General features: G+C 33.6%; 1 protein-coding gene and 1 non-coding gene across 2 annotated transcripts; one reads left to right on the forward strand and one right to left on the reverse strand.

Annotated features, from left to right (window-relative positions):
• Window positions 1-5,619: 5,619 nt before the first annotated feature.
• LOC104891359 (uncharacterized) lies at window positions 5,620-7,901 on the reverse strand. The gene is made up of 3 exons (XM_057393977.1): window positions 7,400-7,901; window positions 5,956-7,281; window positions 5,620-5,750 (listed from the first exon to the last, which is right to left on the reverse strand). Exons 1-3 carry the CDS (start codon window positions 7,899-7,901, stop codon window positions 5,620-5,622), a joined length of 1,959 nt encoding a protein of 652 aa, XP_057249960.1.
• On the forward strand, window positions 7,699-7,805 carry LOC125497241 (small nucleolar RNA R71). The gene has a single exon (XR_007273870.1). It is a non-coding gene; the product is annotated as a small nucleolar RNA R71 (small nucleolar RNA).
• Window positions 7,902-18,765: the final 10,864 nt, after the last annotated feature.

The following is an 18,765-nucleotide window of genomic DNA, read 5'->3' on the forward strand; positions in this document are numbered from 1 at the left end:
GAACTTATTGAACTCAATTGAAACTTATTGACTTGATTGGAACTTATTATACCTGATTGAAACTTATTATACTTGAGTGGACCTGATTGAAACTTATTAGACCTGATTGAAACTTATTTGACCTTATTTGACAAAAGATTTGATAAGTAATAACATAAATAATATTACCCCTAACATAAATACTATTTCTCAAAATTTATTATGACATAATAGTTATTAAAATTTATCCTTCAAAAAAAATATTAATTATTAATCATCTCTTATGATTAACATTTGAACAAAAAAAAACACTAGTTATATGTTTGCCTATACACAACTTTCACCAGTAATATATCTAATAGTCTTACTTTGATTTCATAAAGCACTAGTAGGAAATCAATTAATAACATTTATATCTTTCATTGTCATTAGTAACAAAAACATGATATCTCTAGTTATTTAAAGACGGATGGCAAGATATTATAATTATAATGATTATTATTGGTAACCTTATTTGACCGTGATTATAATTTTTTCTAATACTAACATAATATCTAATAGTAATATGAATAATAAAATAATAGGTGATAATGTAAATATAATACTATATAATCATAGTGGTACTTTAATTAAAAATCTTAATAATAACATAATCAGTTAATAGTAATATGAATAATAAAATAATACATAATATTTCAAACATAATACTCTATAATAATCATAGTGGTATTTCAATTAAAATTTCAATTAAAATTTTAATTAAAATTTATTGACCATTGACTATTTGGACCTTATTGGACCTGATTTAAACTTATTGCACCTGATTCGAACTTATTGGACCTTATTGCACCTGATTAGAACTTATTGGGCCTTATAGGCTCATTGTGGAACGCGTTGAAGCTTATTACCTCTTGATCCAGCCTGGTACTGTAGATGAAATTAAACCGCTATAAAAAGTATTCATGACTTTAAAGCTCCAAGTTTATATGGAATGACTATGTTTCTTCAAGAAGAATTCGTCTATTATTAAGAAGCATGTATATGTGTTGTGGACTTGTGGTTGAATTTTTCCGTGCTTTTTACTTACGTAAACCTAATAATTGTACTGCTATTACTCTTGTTCATAAAGCCCTAATGCCTCTTGTGCTAAAGATTTAAGCCAATTTCCCGTTATATATATATATATATATATATATATATATATATATATATATAAGCTAGTATATGAAATCTTAACTCGTAATAGTGGTCGGTCCTAAATGTACCTTAAAATACCGCAAGTGTACGAGTCAATTAAAGTAAATATAGAGTAAGCAAGATATCGTTTCCCACAAGGAGGTCTATAGTCAACTATCAAATTAATAAAATCTAATATTATTTAGATGATTCGGGTAACGTGAGTAGTGAAAATAACTAAGCTAAAATAATATAAACTACTATTAATTCTAACACTAATGGGTAAGAATCAAATATGAGAAACAGTTTTAGGACTTAGATTTCGCCAATTACTTTCTACAATGAAATTAAACTAATTGATGGGTTAAAGACTATTGTATTGCAATGATCGAATTTCCTAATTTATATTATCTCCTCTTCCAAGGTAGAAAACGTATATTTATAATAACTTTAGGCCTACTTCCGTGGTCGTAAACATTACCATAAACTCATTACGAACAAGAAATTCATGTAAACGATCACCCCTAGTGTATAACTATTCCTAAAATTATACTACTTGACGTTTGATAATTCCACGAACTAATATTGAAAGTTCACTCCCGCTACTAATCCAATACCTTAAACATATAATCAACTGGCCAAATCAATTATACGAAATCAAACCAAAATTATCAAATTGCAATTGCAATAGATAAACCCAAACAACTAATTCAATTCATTGACAGAATTAAAATGACTACATCTAGCCCTAGAACAAAGAAATTTAGCTAGACATAAAAACCAAATCAAACAAACCAATTGAAACTAAAAATCTGAAATTAAACATAATAATTAAACATAAACTAAGAGAAGAGATAAAGAAACTCCAGATTCAGATTGAAGAATCAGATAAAACGCTGGCATCTCGCGTCTGATCTCATCTCTTTGCGTTGCTGCTTCTGGTTTTCTTCCTCCGTCGTCTGTTGTCTGTTGTTCTCCTTTTTCTCTCTGTCCTCCGTGTATATATGCAACGTTCTGGTTCCTGTTTTGTAATGGGTTTTGTGCTGCCGTCTTCTTGTGCTCTTTTGTTTGGCCCAACCTCAAATGTTTTTATTTTGCTGCGTGACTTTGTTGTTTTAGTCCTAGGTTTTTCCTTTTCTCTTTTTTTTTTGTAATTGTTACCTACAAAATAAAATAATAAAGTGACAAACAAATAAACTTTAAAATAACATATTTGCATAGTAAAAATATACTACTACTACTATGAATATTAAACAAGCCAAATTATCATATAGAGATTTGTAGTTGTAGCATCAAGGAAAAAAATAATTTATTGAGCACATTTTTCGTATTTTAAAACAACTTTATAACCTAAGTAACTCAACTTTAGAAACGTTTAAATATGAGAAGAAAAGATATTTTAAGTCTCTAAACTTATACTAAAACATAATATATCAGGCAGAAATCATCTATAATATTGAGCCTTATCAACTCCCCCACACTTAAGGTTTGCTAGTCCTCGAGCAAACTAGGACTTTAATACTAGCGTCTATTTGTCATTATAAATTTTAACTTCTCAACTGACTGACTTTTCAGGCAAATCCTATTATAAGTAACATAACTCAACTGAAAGTTTTCACAAAGACAAAAAATCTGTATTCAAAATAATTTTAGTTCAATATTATTTAGACGTCACAAGCAATGAGCCAAAGACCAACCAATTCTTCAAAAAAACATAGTTATTCATGTATTAGTGTTTTCGTTCATTCTTACCACAACCATATTCAAGAATTGAGTCATTGAGCAATCAACTTGGTGAACCCTTACTTTAGTTATGCAAATAAAAACAAAATTATAATCACTCATGTGTTTGGGGTATAATAATTAGAGTTCGTATTGTGTCGGACTGGCCTGACATAATATTCTCGTCGGACGACTTCAGTTAGAAGCACTTGTGCTTCAGTTAGACTTACTTGAGTTTCAGTTGGTCTTTATTTTTTTTTTCAGGTAGTCTTCATTTTTGTTTCAGGTAGTCTTCATTTTTTTTCAGGTAGTCTTCATTTTTTTTCAGTTGGTTCTTCTGCTTCAGTTAGACTTACTTGGGTTTCAGTTGGTCTTTATTTTTTTTCAGGTAGTCTTCATTTTTTTTCAGTTGGTTCTTCTGCTTCAGTTAGACTTACTTGGGTTTCAGTTGGTCTTTATTTTTTTTCAGGTAGTCTTCATTTTGTTTCAATTGGTCCATTATTTGTTTCAGTTGGTATACATATTACGAAACAAAGTCCAATCGAAACAAAACAAAGTCCAACTGAAACAAAACAAAGTCTAACTGAAACAAAACAAAGTCCAACTGAAACAAACCAAAGTCCAACTGAAACAAAACAAAGTCCAACTGAAACAAACCAAAGTCCAACTGAAATGAAACAAAGTCCAACTGAAACAAAACAAAGTCCAACTAAAACAAAACAAAGTCCAACTGAAACAAAACAAAGTCCAACTAAAACAACTCTTAAGTTGGTTTCAATAATTTTTTTCAAAGGGCAGAGGTTGAGAAGAAGATTCTTAAGTATCATTTCAATTTTTTTTGGCTTGTCATCCGTTTGTTGGACCTACTAGGTATGCAGGACTTTGGGTTTAAGCTAACCATTTTCATCGCGGTTGCTGGGATCTGAATATGGATGATATGAATATGGATGCTTGGAGAATTTTTAACCAATATGGTAAACGAGTTGTTGTGACTAAAACCCCAAGGGTGATGGTGGAGAGGTTTGTAAAGGAACATTTGGGTGCTGAGGAGGTTATCGGCAGTGAGCTTGACACGAACCGTTTCGGGTTTGCCACGGGTTTGGTTCGAATAAATGTTGGGTCGAACTGGCAGTGAGCTTAACAAATAAGGCATTGAAAATGTCTTCGAGCAAGAAGGAAGAAGAAAGCTTGAGTGGGGAAGATGACAGGGAGGCTTTGGCTTATGCAAACCTAGGGCAATAATGGTTTTGATGTATTGGGCTCAGCCCGTCCGACGGAAAGTGTTGGGTCAGACGGTTTGACCCAATACTTTCACTAATAATTATCACTAAAAACCTATAAAGTCGACTCGAAATGAAATATGTCGTCTTTATATTTGCATATCATTCAATTCTCTACCACTAAGAAGACATAGAGCATGTAAAAAAGGACTTTAGTAAGGTTGTAATGTACGGCTCGGGTAAAGGGTAGGAAGTATTTAGTATTTGGTGCTCAAAATCTTTAAGACTAGTGGAGTACACAATCTCTAATAAGGCTAATTGTAATGGTCACAGTTAAAACTCCAACTACTCAAATGTTAGTCATATATATCTAATAATAAACTTCTCCGAACTCATTTTCATTCTCAATATCAACCTTTTCTTTCTTTTTCTTCTTTTTTAATATTTTGTAATTTCTTTGTTCCTTCATATTGTTCATTTCATTTTGATATTTTCTTTTTGAGAAAAAATATTCTTGGAAACTAATATAATCACCTACACATAGATAGAAGTATGACGTACAACCCCATTTAAATCATGTCATATATTCCACTAGCTCAAAGATTAGGTAAGAGTCATGTGTTTAGGAAATAAGCTTGTAATGTGGTTTAGACAAAAGAAATAGGCTTAAGGCTCAGAGGGGCATTAGAAAAAGATATGATAATGTAGGTGGCTTAGGCTAAATGTGGTTCAACAAAAACAAATGCCTTTTATCATTTTAATATATGCTCATGTTTCAATGTAGTCTCGAAGAAACCAATGCAAATCCAAGAGTTTATACTTCACAGGAACTAACACACACTCTAAAAAAAATAATAGAGACTAATACAGATGTTTTAGTCTACTAAAAGGCTCAAAAGTCTCACAATGGTTATAAATGTCCACCAAGTAAATCACAATCAAATCTTAAATAACCATTCTTACCACTTGCCAAACACTTGAACAATGATACTATGCTATTCTTTGAATCAATCGAAATTAAAAACCTATTAGCTTGCAACAAAACTAGAAAAACTTTTTTTTTAAAAAATTCAATTTTAAAAACTAAATTTTTTCTTCTCTTCAGTCAAATTAAGCTAATGGAATTTGCCTTCAAATCACTATCAGACATGAAAATTAAAAATTTCTGCATAAATTTTGACAGCACCTCCCCTAAAATATGGCATATCCAATTAGATTTTCTCATTTTCTAGACCTGTTTCTCCACATAAATCAGTTCCAGCATCACAACAATACATCAATCCAGTAATCCAAGGCTTAAGCCTCTCCCCCACACGTATTATAAACATTGTCCTCAATGTTCAAATATACTCAAACTATATGGGAAAGGGGAAATTGTAGCAATAACCAAGTTTAAAAGAAGGACTTAGAAAGAAACAACCTGGGGTGTAAGACGACCTCTCACGTGCAATGCAGTAAGAGAGCGGCAGCGAGCTAGCTACTCTTGTGATGATGGTGATACAGCAGCACATAGTATAAGGAACTAGCAGGACATAGCAGCACTAGCTATTAGCAGGACATAGCAATAGCAGGTTACAGCAGCACATAACAGCAGCAGGGCTGCATAGCAGGTAACATGCATAAGAGACTCATCTTCATTATAGTCTTTGGTATCTGCAAAAGAAAAACAAAAAGGAACAAGCATAAAGAGAACTAAATGAGAAAAATTAAATAAACAATTAAAAGTGCTTGGGTTGCCTCCCAAGTAGCGCTTGTTTAGAGTCTATAGCTTGACTTCCATCAAGTTCCGTTTAACCAGGATCAATAGAGGAGTTAGTCGCTCCTTTAGTGGTCGTCTTAGTTATCAAGGGAGACTTACCTTTTGTTTTGAATTCACCCTTTTTCCTCCATGAAAAACATTCCTTGATTGGAGGAAAAACTTTTCTTACCTTTGCTTTCTTGAGCTGAGGAGGAGTACCTGTTTTACTCAAACACACTTCAAGTGGAGCATTAGTAGCATCAGTTACATGTTTCTTCTTAGTCATGTCTTCAATTATATCAACTTGACAAACAAGATCACGTTGTGAATTAAATTTAGAAGCATTAAATATATTAAAGTGAACTTTTTCTTCACCGATTTCAAACGTTAAAATACCATTCTTAACATCTATAATAGCTCCAGCAGTAGCCAAGAAGGGTCTACCTAAAATAATAGGTACCTCTATGTCCTCATCCATATCAAGAATAATAAAATCAACAGGAATAATAAATTTATCAACTTTAATTAGCACATTTTCTAGTATTCCTATTGGATATTTGATAGATCTATCGGCAAGTTGCAAAGATACAGTAGTAGATTTTATATTATGCAATCCTAACTTCTTGCAAATAGATAAAGGCATAAGAGAGACACTTGCACCTAAATCACACAAGGCTTTAGAAAACTTAATATCACCTATAGTGCAAGGAATAGAAAAACTTCCTGGGTCTTTCAGTTTAGGGGGAAGCTTTTTCTGAATCATAGCACTACATTCCTCACTCAAAGCAATGGTTTCATATTTTTCCAACTTCTTCTTTTTAGACATAATTTCCTTAAGTAACTTAGAATAAGAAGGAATTTGCATTAGAGCATCAATAAAAGGAATGTTAATATGTAATTGCTTAAACATTTTCAAGAATTTCTGAAATTCACTATCTAGTTTAGTTTGTTTAAGTCTTTGTGGAAAAGGAATAGGGGGAACATAAGGTCTCAATGGTGGAGGAGGTGTTGATTCAGGTTCTTTTTCAGCTTCATACTTCTCCTTCTCTTTTTCACTTTCACTGGCGGACTCATTTTCTTTAATTGTACTTTTTATGGTACTTAACTCCTTACCATTTATAAGAGTGACAGCGTTGCAGTGTTGTTTAGGATTAACTTCAGTTTTACTAGGCAAAGCTCCTTGACTTCTTGAATTGATGGCATTAGCTAATTGTCCAAGTTGAAGTTCTACATTTCTATTAGAAATAGCAATCTGATCAACTTTAGTTTCCAACTTTTCAATTCTTTCAGAAGTAGTATTAGCCAATTTTTCAATAGCCAACTCCCATGATGGTCTAATTTCTTGTTGGGGTTGTTTTTTATGGAAGTCAGGTGGATGTTGTGAATTAACATTAACATTTTGTTGGCCTGAATTCCTCCAAGAGAAATTAGGATGGTTTCTCCAGCCTGGATTATAAGTATTAGAATAGGGATCATTTTGTGGGTGCTTATTAAAATTAAAACATATTGAGCTTGCTCCACATTAGCACATTCAGCAGTTAAATGAGCACCTCCACAAAATTACATGGCATAGTAGTAGACATAGAATTGACATTACTCATTTTAGTAAACAAATTAACTAAGTTGTCAACTTTTGCATTTAACATGTTAATTCCTTCTACTTCATACATACCAGCAGCATTTTTTGGTTTACCCCTATTATTAAACCAATGATAATTATTAGAAGTCATTTCTTCAAGTAACCTATTAGCTACTTCAGTAGTTATTTTACCCATTATTGCACCTCCGGCGGCTGCATCTATAGTTATTCTAACAGATTCATTAAGACCGTTATAAAAAGTTTGCACTAGCAACCAATCAGGAACACCATGATGAGGACATTTACGTTGTAAATCTTTAAACCTTTCCCATGCTTCATATAAAGACTCCCCATCATATTGTGCAAAGCTAGTTATATTATTTCTAAACTTAGCAGTTTTTCCTAGAGGAAAATATTTACTAAGAAAAGCTTGAGATAATGTAGCCCATGTTGTAAATGAATTAGGTGGATTAGATTTTAACCACATTTTAGCTTTATCTTTGAGTGAAAACGGAAACAAACCAAGTCGAATAACATCGTCAGTCACTCCATTTAACTTAATAGTATCGCATTTTTCAAGAAAAGTGGTTATATGTTCATTAGGGTCTTCATTATCTAGGCCACTAAATTGGTCTTGTTGAATTATTTGAATTAAAGCGGGCGAAGCTCAAAATTATTAGCAGAAATAGTAGGCCTTACAATACTTGAAGGTGCCCCACTAGCATTCGGCATTGCGTAGTCACGTAGTGGCTTTTCGTTGTTGTTATCCCCCATCTCTAATGGCTTATTGTCAGATTCTTCAGAGAAGATATACTCCAAATCAAAATCTGTTTCCTTAGTGCACGCGCTGTTTTTTCAATCTCAGGATCAAAAGAAACCAAAGCACGATTAGTACGTGGCATACACTAATAAATATCAGAAATATTGAACTTAACTTAATAATTCTATAAGCACAAAGAAAGAAAAATCACCAAATATGCAGCAACTTCTACGCTAAATAATTAAGAAACACAACTACTAGTGATTCGACAAAGAAACTAGTTAATAAAAAAAAATGATACTAATAACTCAAGAACACAAAGATAGCTCTAACAAAATGTTTATGAGAGGAAATAAAAAAAAATAGAATTTTAAAGAAAAATAAAATAAGTGCTAACAAGAAGTAAAAGTCTAAACTAATATTAAAAATCTCTCTAGTATGATATTGAACTATTGCCTCCCCGGCAACGGCGCCAAAAACTTGGTCGGTCCTAAATGTACCTTAAAATACCGCAAGTGTACGGGTCAATTAAAGTAAATATAGAGTAAGCAAGATATCGTTTCCCACAAGGAGGTCTATAGTCAACTACCAAATTAAGAAAATCTAATATTATTTAGATGATTCGGGTAACGTGAGTAGTGAAAATAACTAAGCTAAAATAATATAAACTACTATTAATTCTAACACTAACGGGTAAGAATCAAATATGAGAAACAGTTCCAGGAATTAGATTTCGCCAATTACTTTCTACAACGAAATTAAACTAATTGCTGGGTTAAAGACTATTGTATTGCAATAGAAAACGTATATTTATAATAACTTTACACCTACTTCCGTGGTCGTAAACATTACCATAAACTCATTACGAACAAGAAATTCATGTAAACGATCACCCCTAATGTATAACTATTCCTAAAATTATACTACTTGACGTTTGATAATTCCACGAACTAATATTGAAAGTTCACTCCCGCTACTAATCCAATACCTTAAACATATAATCAACTGGCCAAATCAATTATACGAAATCAAACCAAAATTATCAAATTGCAATTGAAATAGATAAACCCAAACAACTAATTCAATTCATTGACATAATTTAAATGACTACATCTAGCCCTAGAACAAAGAGATTTAGCTAGACATAAAAACCAAATCAAACAAACCAATTGAAACTAAAAATCTGAAATTAAACATAATAATTAAACATAAACTAAGAGAAGAGATAAAGAAACTCCAGATTTAGATTGAAGAATCAGATAAAACGCCCTTGCTCCCGCACTGGCATCTCGCGTCTGATCTCGTCTCTCTGCGTTGCTGCTTCTGGTTTTCTTCCTCCTTCGTCTGTTGTCTGCTGTTCTCCTTTTTTCTCTGTCCTCCGTGTATATATGCAGCGTTCTGGTTCCTTTTTTTGTAATGGCTTTTGTGCTGCCGTCTTCTTGTGCTCTTTTGTTTGGCCCAACCTCAAATGTTTTTATTTTGCTGCGTGACTTTGTTGTTTTAGTCCTAGGTTTTTCTTTTTTTTTTTTTTTTATGTAATTGTTACCTACAAAATAAAATAATAAAGTGACAAACAAATAAACTTAAAAATAACATATTTGCATAGTAAAAACATACTACTACTACTATGAATATTAAACAAGCCAAATTATCATATAGAGATTTGTAGTTGTAGCATCAAGGAAAATAATTTATTGAGCACATTTTTCATATTTTAAAACAACTTTATAACCTAAGTAACTCAACTCTAGAAACGTTTAAATATGAGAAGAAAACATTTTTTAAGTTTCTAAACTTATACTAAAACGTAATATATCAGGCAGAAATCATCTATAAAATAGAGCCTTATCAAATAGATTACAAAAAATAATTTGTGAGGTGGTGAGTCATTCTCAGTTTAGTGTTAATCTTGAGAGACAAATTATAGATAACAATTTGTTGGCAGATAAATTGATTATTGTTTAATTTGGAGTCATAATGCTCCTTGTTGCATGACTAAAGTGGATATTATAAGGGCTTATGATTCTGATGAGTGTTTTTTTTTTTTTGGAAAGTGCATGTATTTAAAGAAGTGGGGTTTCTTTAGCTGAATAGCAGTTCATTACTTGGGTTATCGTTTGTATAAGGAGTTTGACTATTATACTTTGATAAATAGTGTTTCTTCATACCTTTTTCGTGTTAGAAAGGGGTTGAGACAGGGTGATCCTCCCTCATATTTTCTTTGAGTATGGAGTACTTTAATGGGTGTTGGATGAACTTAAGAATGATCCTAACTTTGATTTTCACCCCAAATGTAAGAGAATTAGCCTCATTCACCTCATGTTGGTCGACGATCTTTAGCTTTTTGCAATAGTTGATTAAAGATATGTTAGGCTTCCTTTTTGAGTTTTTCAAAGAAATTCTCATGCTTGTGGTTTGACAAGTAATATTGATAAAAGCTATCTCAATCTTGCACATGCTTGTTAGTGCATTAGGGGTTCCTCTTGACTATAAAAGCTCAACAACTCTCAATGTAAACCCTTAGCGGAGAATCTTGTTGGGAGGACTCAATCATAGGTTCCTCATTTGCTATCTTATTCGTGGCATTTGCAACATATCAGAAGTATTCTTGGCTCTATGCAGAACTATTGGTCCCCAAATCTTTCCTCTCCCTAAAGATATTAATAAGGAAGTTGAAAGTATTTGCATAAAATTAAATTTCTTTGGACCGACAAGACTCTGGATACCAAGAAAGCTCATAGTTCTTACTCGTCTATAAAGTCGCCTAAGGTTTATGGTGCTTGGAATATAATTTACATGATAAACTAGAATAAGGTTGCCAACTTAAAGTTATTATGGGCTCACTTTTAAAAGCGACAAGATCCGGGTAAGGTGGGTTCATGCCTACTATGTAAAGAGACAAATTATGGCTATTGTGAGTATTGATAGTCAATTTTCTTGACTACTTAAGAAAGTTTTTGCTGCTAGAGATCTTCTAGATAATATTGGTGGATGGGATAACTTACTGCATAATTATAGGTTCTCTATTAAGTAGGCTTATACTTTGTCGCATGGTTGTGATGCTAAAGGTTCTTAGAGAAAGCTAATTTGTAATAATTATGCTTCTCCCAGAAGTATCTTTACTTCATGGATGGCTATATAAAACAAATTGACAACCGTTGACAAGTTGCTTTAGTGGAGTATTACCCTCAGTTCCTTATTTTGTCTTTGCGATTTGGTTAATGAAGACATTTGACACTTATTCTTTTCCTCTTAATATGTTGCAAGAGTGTGGTTTGTTGTCTTAAGTGAGTTATGGTGCACTTATCAACTAGAAGCGATATTGCGGCTGCAATGAGGATGTGTAGAATGGTTTCCGTAAAGGCTAGGTTATATGTAATAACTTTTACGAAATCTATCTATGTTGTTTGGCTTTAAAGAAACAATAAGATCTTCTGTAGTTTTCTGCTTAAACCTGAACAGGTTATTAAAGACATATATTTACAATAACTTGTTGTTGTAGAAAGGATGATATGTATGTTATCATTAGATCTCTCAATTCTGGTGTACGGGTCAAGTTCAATTAAAAGATCAATTCGTGACAAGTTTGGGACATGAGCTAGTCGGGTCAGGATGACTTTGAGTCGAGATAATTCTGGTTGTCACCGGCTAGGGTTTTGGTTGAGTCAACTTTGAGTCCGAGTTAATATTGATTGGGTTTGCTAATGACATTATTATCGAAAGACATAATTTACTAATGAGTTCATTTAATGAACATAATAATTAATAAGTAGTCACCACTAACTTATAAATAATATTAGAACGATTTGTTGTATTCAATTGATTGTGAGTTTGAGAGACAAAATTATTAAGCGGGAATTTATCGAATGTTCTTGAGTGGTATGTACAAGTTTTGGATAGTATAATAAGTTTAAACAATTTTAAATATCTAATCATTAGGCTTTAGCGACTTTAGTAATTTAGTGAATACGAAGTAATAACATCTTAGCGATACTTTATCGCTTACATATGTGGGTATCTATTTGAATAATTGATCATGTACGTCAAAATGATATTTGTATATCAGTTTTATTTATGTCTGTAATGTTAGTAATAATGATGATCTTATTAATAAAATAATAAATATAATGGATTTTTCACCATATATCCCCGTGCCTTGACAATATTTTTTATTCACTATAAACCCCTAAACTTTTTAGAATTCACCCTATACCCCCTAATTTCTTAATAATACATCCATTTTCCTTTTTTAGTAACAAACGTTAGATTTTTGTTATTGGATACCATATTTCACCATATACCCTTGAGTAAAGATATAACGTACTAAATACCCTGTTTTTAAAATACATGCAACGACTATATTTCCTATTTTAAAAACCTAGCCTTTTGTGCACTAGCAGCTTCCTTTATAAATCCTTCAAACTAATACCATTCCTAGGGGTGTAAGTTCGGTTTTCGGTTTGGTTTTAGGCCAAAACCAAACCAAATCGAAACAAATTTAGTTTTAACTTTTCAAGTCCAAATCCAAATCGAAATTTATCCTAAACCAAACCAAACCAAACCGAAAGTTGAAAACCAAAACCAAAACTGATCCAAACCAAACCGAAATTTCTTTTTGTTCCAACATCTAAATCAAACCGGAATTACAGAGTATAAAAATCGTAAAATTATATATCATAATTGTAAATTCTTACAAACACTAAAGATTTCGTAACTTTATCATGATTGTAAGTTATTGATATTTGTAATTAACAAAATAATTGTACATTTGTAATATTGTAAGAGCTTGTTTGGTTAACCTTCATATACATGGGAAATTAGATTCTTAGGAAGTAGGTATATGTGTTGTTGTTTGGTTGGCAAAAACATGAGAAGTAGAATTTCCTAGGAAGATTTATTTCCTAATAAATGGAGGAAATAACTTACCTAGGCTCCCCCTAGGTAAGTGGAAATTCCCATGGGAAATAGAATTATCCATGTTCAACTAAAAAAGAAAATGTACTTCCTAGAAAATGAAATTTCATCGGTAATGCATATTCAAGGGAAGCTATACTTCCTAACTTCAACCAGACGACCCCTAAATAACTAAAAGAACTAAAATAATTATACATAACAAAATAATGTTCATACATAATTATCTGTAAGATCTTCTTAATCTTCAAGCAACCACCGCTCAGCAGACTTTCTTCGATCTTCTTTGATTGCTACAGGTTGAACCTCGTCAATCGCGACCTAGATGCTGTAATGGACCGCCGGTAAGAGGACATAGAGAGAAACAGAGGAGAGGGAGAAATGGAGGAGAGAGAGAAATAGATGAGAGAGGAGAAACAGACGTGAAGGAGAGAGAGGAGAGAGAGAAACAACTGACTATGGAGAAGTAGGAAATGTTTAGTCTCCTTAGGGTTTTGCTAGGAGAGTTTCCTTAGGGTTTGTTAGAAAACAAATTTTCAAAATGGGCCTAATATCTTCTAAAACCATCAAGGCCCATTTCAGTATATCACATATGTAAACTTCGGTCTGCTTTGGTTTTTTTTCGGTTTTTCAATATAAAAACCGAACCAAATCGAAAAACTGATCGAACAAAAAAATTCCAATCCAAACCAAACCGATTTTAAAAAACTCCAAACCAAATTACTAATTCGGTTTGGTTTTCGGTTTTTAACCGAATAACTTACACCCCCTAACCATTCCCCTCCATATTTTAATGCAATTATTAGAACTTTTGTCATGAGTTACTCCAATACATCATCCTCACCTTATAAGTCTTCATACATAAGAGTCCCTAACTCATATTACATATGCAAAAGAAATTTGCATTACAAAACTCCGAAACTGCAACAAATCTCAAAGACTTTATTACAAGTGTGATATATGCAACAATTTTAGATGGTGCAAAGGAAATTTTGAGCAGAATATTAGCAGCCAAGTAGTAGGAAGGAAGCAGAGATGAGGGAGAAAGTCCAGAGAACACCAAAATAAAAAAAAAATTAATCAAGTTAAAAAGAAAATGAAGCAACAATAAAAACTAGTTAATGCAATAATAAAAATAAGAATGTTCATGTTTGTAGTCCTGATAATTGTAATATTTAAGTGAAGGAATATAATTGGTGCAAAAGACCAATCTAATGTTGTAACTTTAGAAAAATATTTACCTTAATGATAATGTGATATTGTAGCAAAAATCAACAATAGAAGTATTTCTTAGTGTACTTTACAAAATAATATGCCCTAAATATTGAAAAAAAACGCATCAAAGGAGCATCTTAAAACCATTCATGTTTTCTTCCATTTCTTCTCATGCTTCTTGGGTTTAGGCTGGTTAGTTGAGGCACTAGCAACATTCGTGTCTTTTATTTTCTTCCATTTCTTTTGAGCTTATGTTGCAGCCAAAGTGGATATAAACTCCTTCTCTTTCCTGGTTTTTTTGGAGTGGATCCACCTCCACAAATCCTTGCATAAAGCTCCATTCTTCTCATTTTTCTGCACTTAACAATGTTGTGCTTCGCTCTTTCCCTTCTTAATAGCTTCATTTGTCCTACTATTTCTTTGCTTGAGGGGTCTTTTGGCACCTCTCTTAAAAATCAGGGGGAGAAATGGATATCAGATCAAGTTCAGGCCAATGAGTAGGGTCAATCATAGGGTGAATGTGCTCTCCATATGTTAGCTTATATGCTTCTTCCTTGAAGTAGGGTGGCACAAAATCAGCAGACTCAAGTCTCTTATTGAAGATGACCATCAGGCCATGTTTACAAGGGATGCACCCCTTGCAATTTCCCACGCCCACATTTCATTTAGCCAATTTAATTGGGAAAATGACATGCCTATCTCTTACCTCCAATTCACCACACCTACTTGTTGTAGCATAACAAAACCTTGAATCATCACTCCTAGTTTTCAGGACCTTCTTTGCATAGTTAGTGAGTTGGCTTGCATCAAAGTCAATAGTTTTGTCAAACCTAGGTATAATGCTCTTCGAGGACTAGTTCCTTATTGCTACAAAAAAAAAGAGCCATTAGCACCAGAAGAGATGAATAAGTTTATGGAAAATAGACAAGATGAATGCCTTCAAGCAAGGTTAAAACAGGGAGGTCCATGTATGGTTTAGTACATGCATTAGAGCTCTCAACAAAGTTTATTTTGTCGTGTTATGAACTTATGATCACAACAAACTAGTGGGTAAAAAACATCTTGAACCACTGCTGTGTGCAAGTGTCTAAGTATGTCATAACATCAGGATCATATGCTTTAATCTCTTTCATGGACTTATTGGCATACTAGTTGTATGCGTTAGCAAATGTCCAAAAAAATTTGTGGAAGGTTGTCCGACTAAACTCTGAAATTTTACAGTTCATTTACAAGTATTGGCAACAAATTAAATTCTTCTTATTGCTTTAATATACCCATTAAAGATGACTCAACACCCAAACATATGATAAGAAAGTGTAGTGAGTGCTTGAACAGATGAAGGTTAATTAATATAAGAGAATTACATCAACTTACTTTCATTCTATAACTAATGAATGTCCAGTCATCTTTGTTGTAACCCTCTCTTTAAAAGAGAATTCTTAAGATTCTGAAGAAGTATGTTCAGTTGGGAATACTCTAAATGTCCACAATACTATAGGCAATGAGAAAATCTCATTGTTGCCATCAATGCCAAGTGTTGAAAGCAATATGCCTTGAGATATCCACTGATGTAAGCCCCACTAATGTCTATAATTGGTTTGCATTCCCATATAAACCCCCTTGCATGTTTAACAAAAGCAAAAAAGCAAGCCTTGAATTTGGGGACCATATCCCTAGTGTTTCCAGTATAGGTCACTAACACATATGATTCAGATTAGTCTTCTTGATCATTTCAGCATACCTTGGCAGTAAACCATATGCTTCACCAAACCCTCCATGAATCATGGTATTTGTCATAGCCTTGACCTTATAGAACAATCTTTTATTCACTCTTATTTTAAACCTCTCCAAAGCAAGCTTACATAGGAATTCAACTGGTACATTAGGATTTGCAGCAATGTGATCAGAGAGATGCTTGCATAACCAGTTAGAGGAGACCATAAGATTCTCTTCTAACCTTCCACAAGTTTTGTGCTTACTCTTCATGGTCTTAATTTCTCAGCTTACTTGATTATCCTAGAGGCATGTATCCTCAAATCACAGTTCTCTATTATGCAACAGGCTGTAAACCTCTTTGTATCAGCCTTGTCAATAGTGATTGCAGGTCCCTCTTGTATGCATAAATCTATAAGAAACCTCTATGAAAGCTTCTTTGGTTGTGAAAAGTAATCATGGCTCCAATTTGGTGGATCCATATGGAGCATCTGCCCACAATTTTCCATTATGATATATCTTATCCAAAGAAGAACTGTCGTTTAAGCAATCCTCATCTCCTTCCAAAGCAAGATCTTCTTCTACGACAAAATTTCCACTGAAAATGTCTTCTTCATCTGATTCACTGTCATTTTCATTCAAAAAAAAAAAATTCATATGACGACTCTCCATCATCCTCAGCAATGCCATCCTGTCCTTAAAACATAGGGGTTTACCATTACTCCTAGTTGTGTCCTTCCTTTTACCGCACTTCCCTTTAGGTACGTATATCCCAAACTTTTTGGTTGTGCTTTTAGGGATTCTGAAACATTTTGATCTAGTTCTTGAGGGTCCAGTAGGTTGGGTCATGGGTTTAGGCTGTGATGGGGGTTAATATTTTTGTTAGGTGGTGGTTGGGGCTTAGGTATCTTGCTTAGGTGGTGATGGGGCTTGGGTATCTTGCTCATGTAGTGGTGATGAGTATGTTTCTTGCTCCCACTACACAGGTGATATCAGAGAGACATGTGGTATTGGGTTCCTTAAAAGTGAGACAAGTGGTGTTGGGTTTCTTGGAGGTTACACATGTGGTGTTAAGTTCCTTGGAGGTGAGGCAGATGGTTTACGTTGATTTGGAGGTGATGTCGTGGGTTGTTTTGGAGGTGATGTAGGTGGTATTGTGGGTTGTTGGATAGGAGGATTAGGTTGGGAATCCCCTAGGCATAACTCATCAGCCCCCTGAGATTAGTAAAACCTCATGTACTCACATATGATTACATCATCTACAAAAGACCAAAAGATCTATAGAGAGCATAAGTACCTCCAGAAATACAAGAAATCTCCTGGCCCCCTCATCTTCCATCCCCTCATCTTCCCATTTCCTTAATCTCTGCTCTTCCTTTACGTGTTTCCTTTCTTCCTCTTCCCTCTCTTTCGTTAAAATCTCTTGTACACAATTAAAATTCCCAATTTTTTTCTTCTAATCTTGTTCTTTTAACTAAACATATGACCTAAACACTCTACCTAGATGGCTTGTTTCCTCTACCCACGTCTCTATGGTGTTCGTCCCTCTTCCAAAGAAAACACTTTCCCTAAATCAACATCACTATCGATCTCCATTTTACTGTTAGTCCTAGGATTGTGTATAAGTAACCTATAGACCTTGGGGAGATAAACATCTTACTAACAGACTCCTCTAATATATCTTCCTACAACCCCATCAAATGACACAAGCTAGTATCTCCAATCCTCACATCAAAATCTTTAGAATTGTGATGAAGAAGTAACCAAATCGAAAGGCATCCTAAGAAATACATGCAACCAAAGCATCCAAATGAATATGATCACCACATTCCAAATAACCAACAAAATTTCGAAATTTGAATGATAAACAATAACACAAGCAAGCATTAATTAACAATTTAAATAAACCCTAAATTGGTCTAAACCCTAAAAGAACACAAACAAAAGCATGCAAAGGCTTAGGATAGACCACTACTAATTAAACTTACTTACCTTGAAAGTTGGTAGGGGAGATTTTAAGTTTAAACGCTCCTTGTAAACTGAACAAATGTGTGTTTTCTTGCCTTTTTGAAGAAGACCCAAGATGAGAATAGTGGTCCAATCCTCTTCTTCTTCAATTTCTTCAGCAGGCTGATTTCAAATTGGTAATAGATGTAGAATTTTTAGGGTTCCATGGTCGATTGAACTCGAGCTAGAACATAGCAAGAGGGAAATTTGAGATGGCGTGGTTTCTTTTTTATAGCGCAATAAAGTGAGATAATGTCTCCAAGATAACTTAAATCATAATGGTGGTCCAATCCTCTTCTTCTTCAATTTCTTCAGCAGGTTGATTTCAAATTGGTAATAGATGTAGAATTTTTAGGGTTCCATGGTCGATTGAACTCGAGCTAGAACATAGCAAGAGGGAAATTTGAGATGGCGTGGTTTCTTTTTTATAGCGCAATAAAGTGAGATAATGTCTCCAAGATAACTTAAATCATAATGGTGCCATATGATAAGGACAAAGATGTAAATAAACACTTACGAAAATATGACGTTTGTTAGCCAAAAGGGTAATAAATGCTATTGTACGGTTATTGAAGGTAAATAACCGCACAATTATCTATAGGCGAGTGAATTATCCTCCCACCCCGCAATGAGGGGGGTGACTGGCGGGTGGCGGGTGGAGCGAGAAGGTGGATGGGTCGGATATGAGTGAAATATTTATGCCCATCACTCGCTCCAACCATCCACCTATGTTATATATATATAT

Source organism: Beta vulgaris, chromosome 4 (assembly GCF_026745355.1).
Source record: "Beta vulgaris subsp. vulgaris cultivar EL10 chromosome 4, EL10.2, whole genome shotgun sequence".
NCBI lineage: Eukaryota > Viridiplantae > Streptophyta > Magnoliopsida > Caryophyllales > Amaranthaceae > Beta > Beta vulgaris.

What these genes read in the sequence shown, in the direction of transcription:
- LOC104891359 (XM_057393977.1), bottom strand. Translation starts at nt 7,901, where the DNA reads ATGTGGTTAAAATCTAATCCACCTAATTCATTTACAACATGGGCTACA. An exon ending in TATGTCTACTACTATGCCAT is followed by an intron (nt 7,282 to 7,399) that starts GTAATTTTGTGG and finishes CTTATAATCCAG; the next exon opens with GCTGGAGAAACCATCCTAAT. An exon ending in GGGTGAATTCAAAACAAAAG is followed by an intron (nt 5,751 to 5,955) that starts GTAAGTCTCCCT and finishes TTTCTTTTGCAG; the next exon opens with ATACCAAAGACTATAATGAA.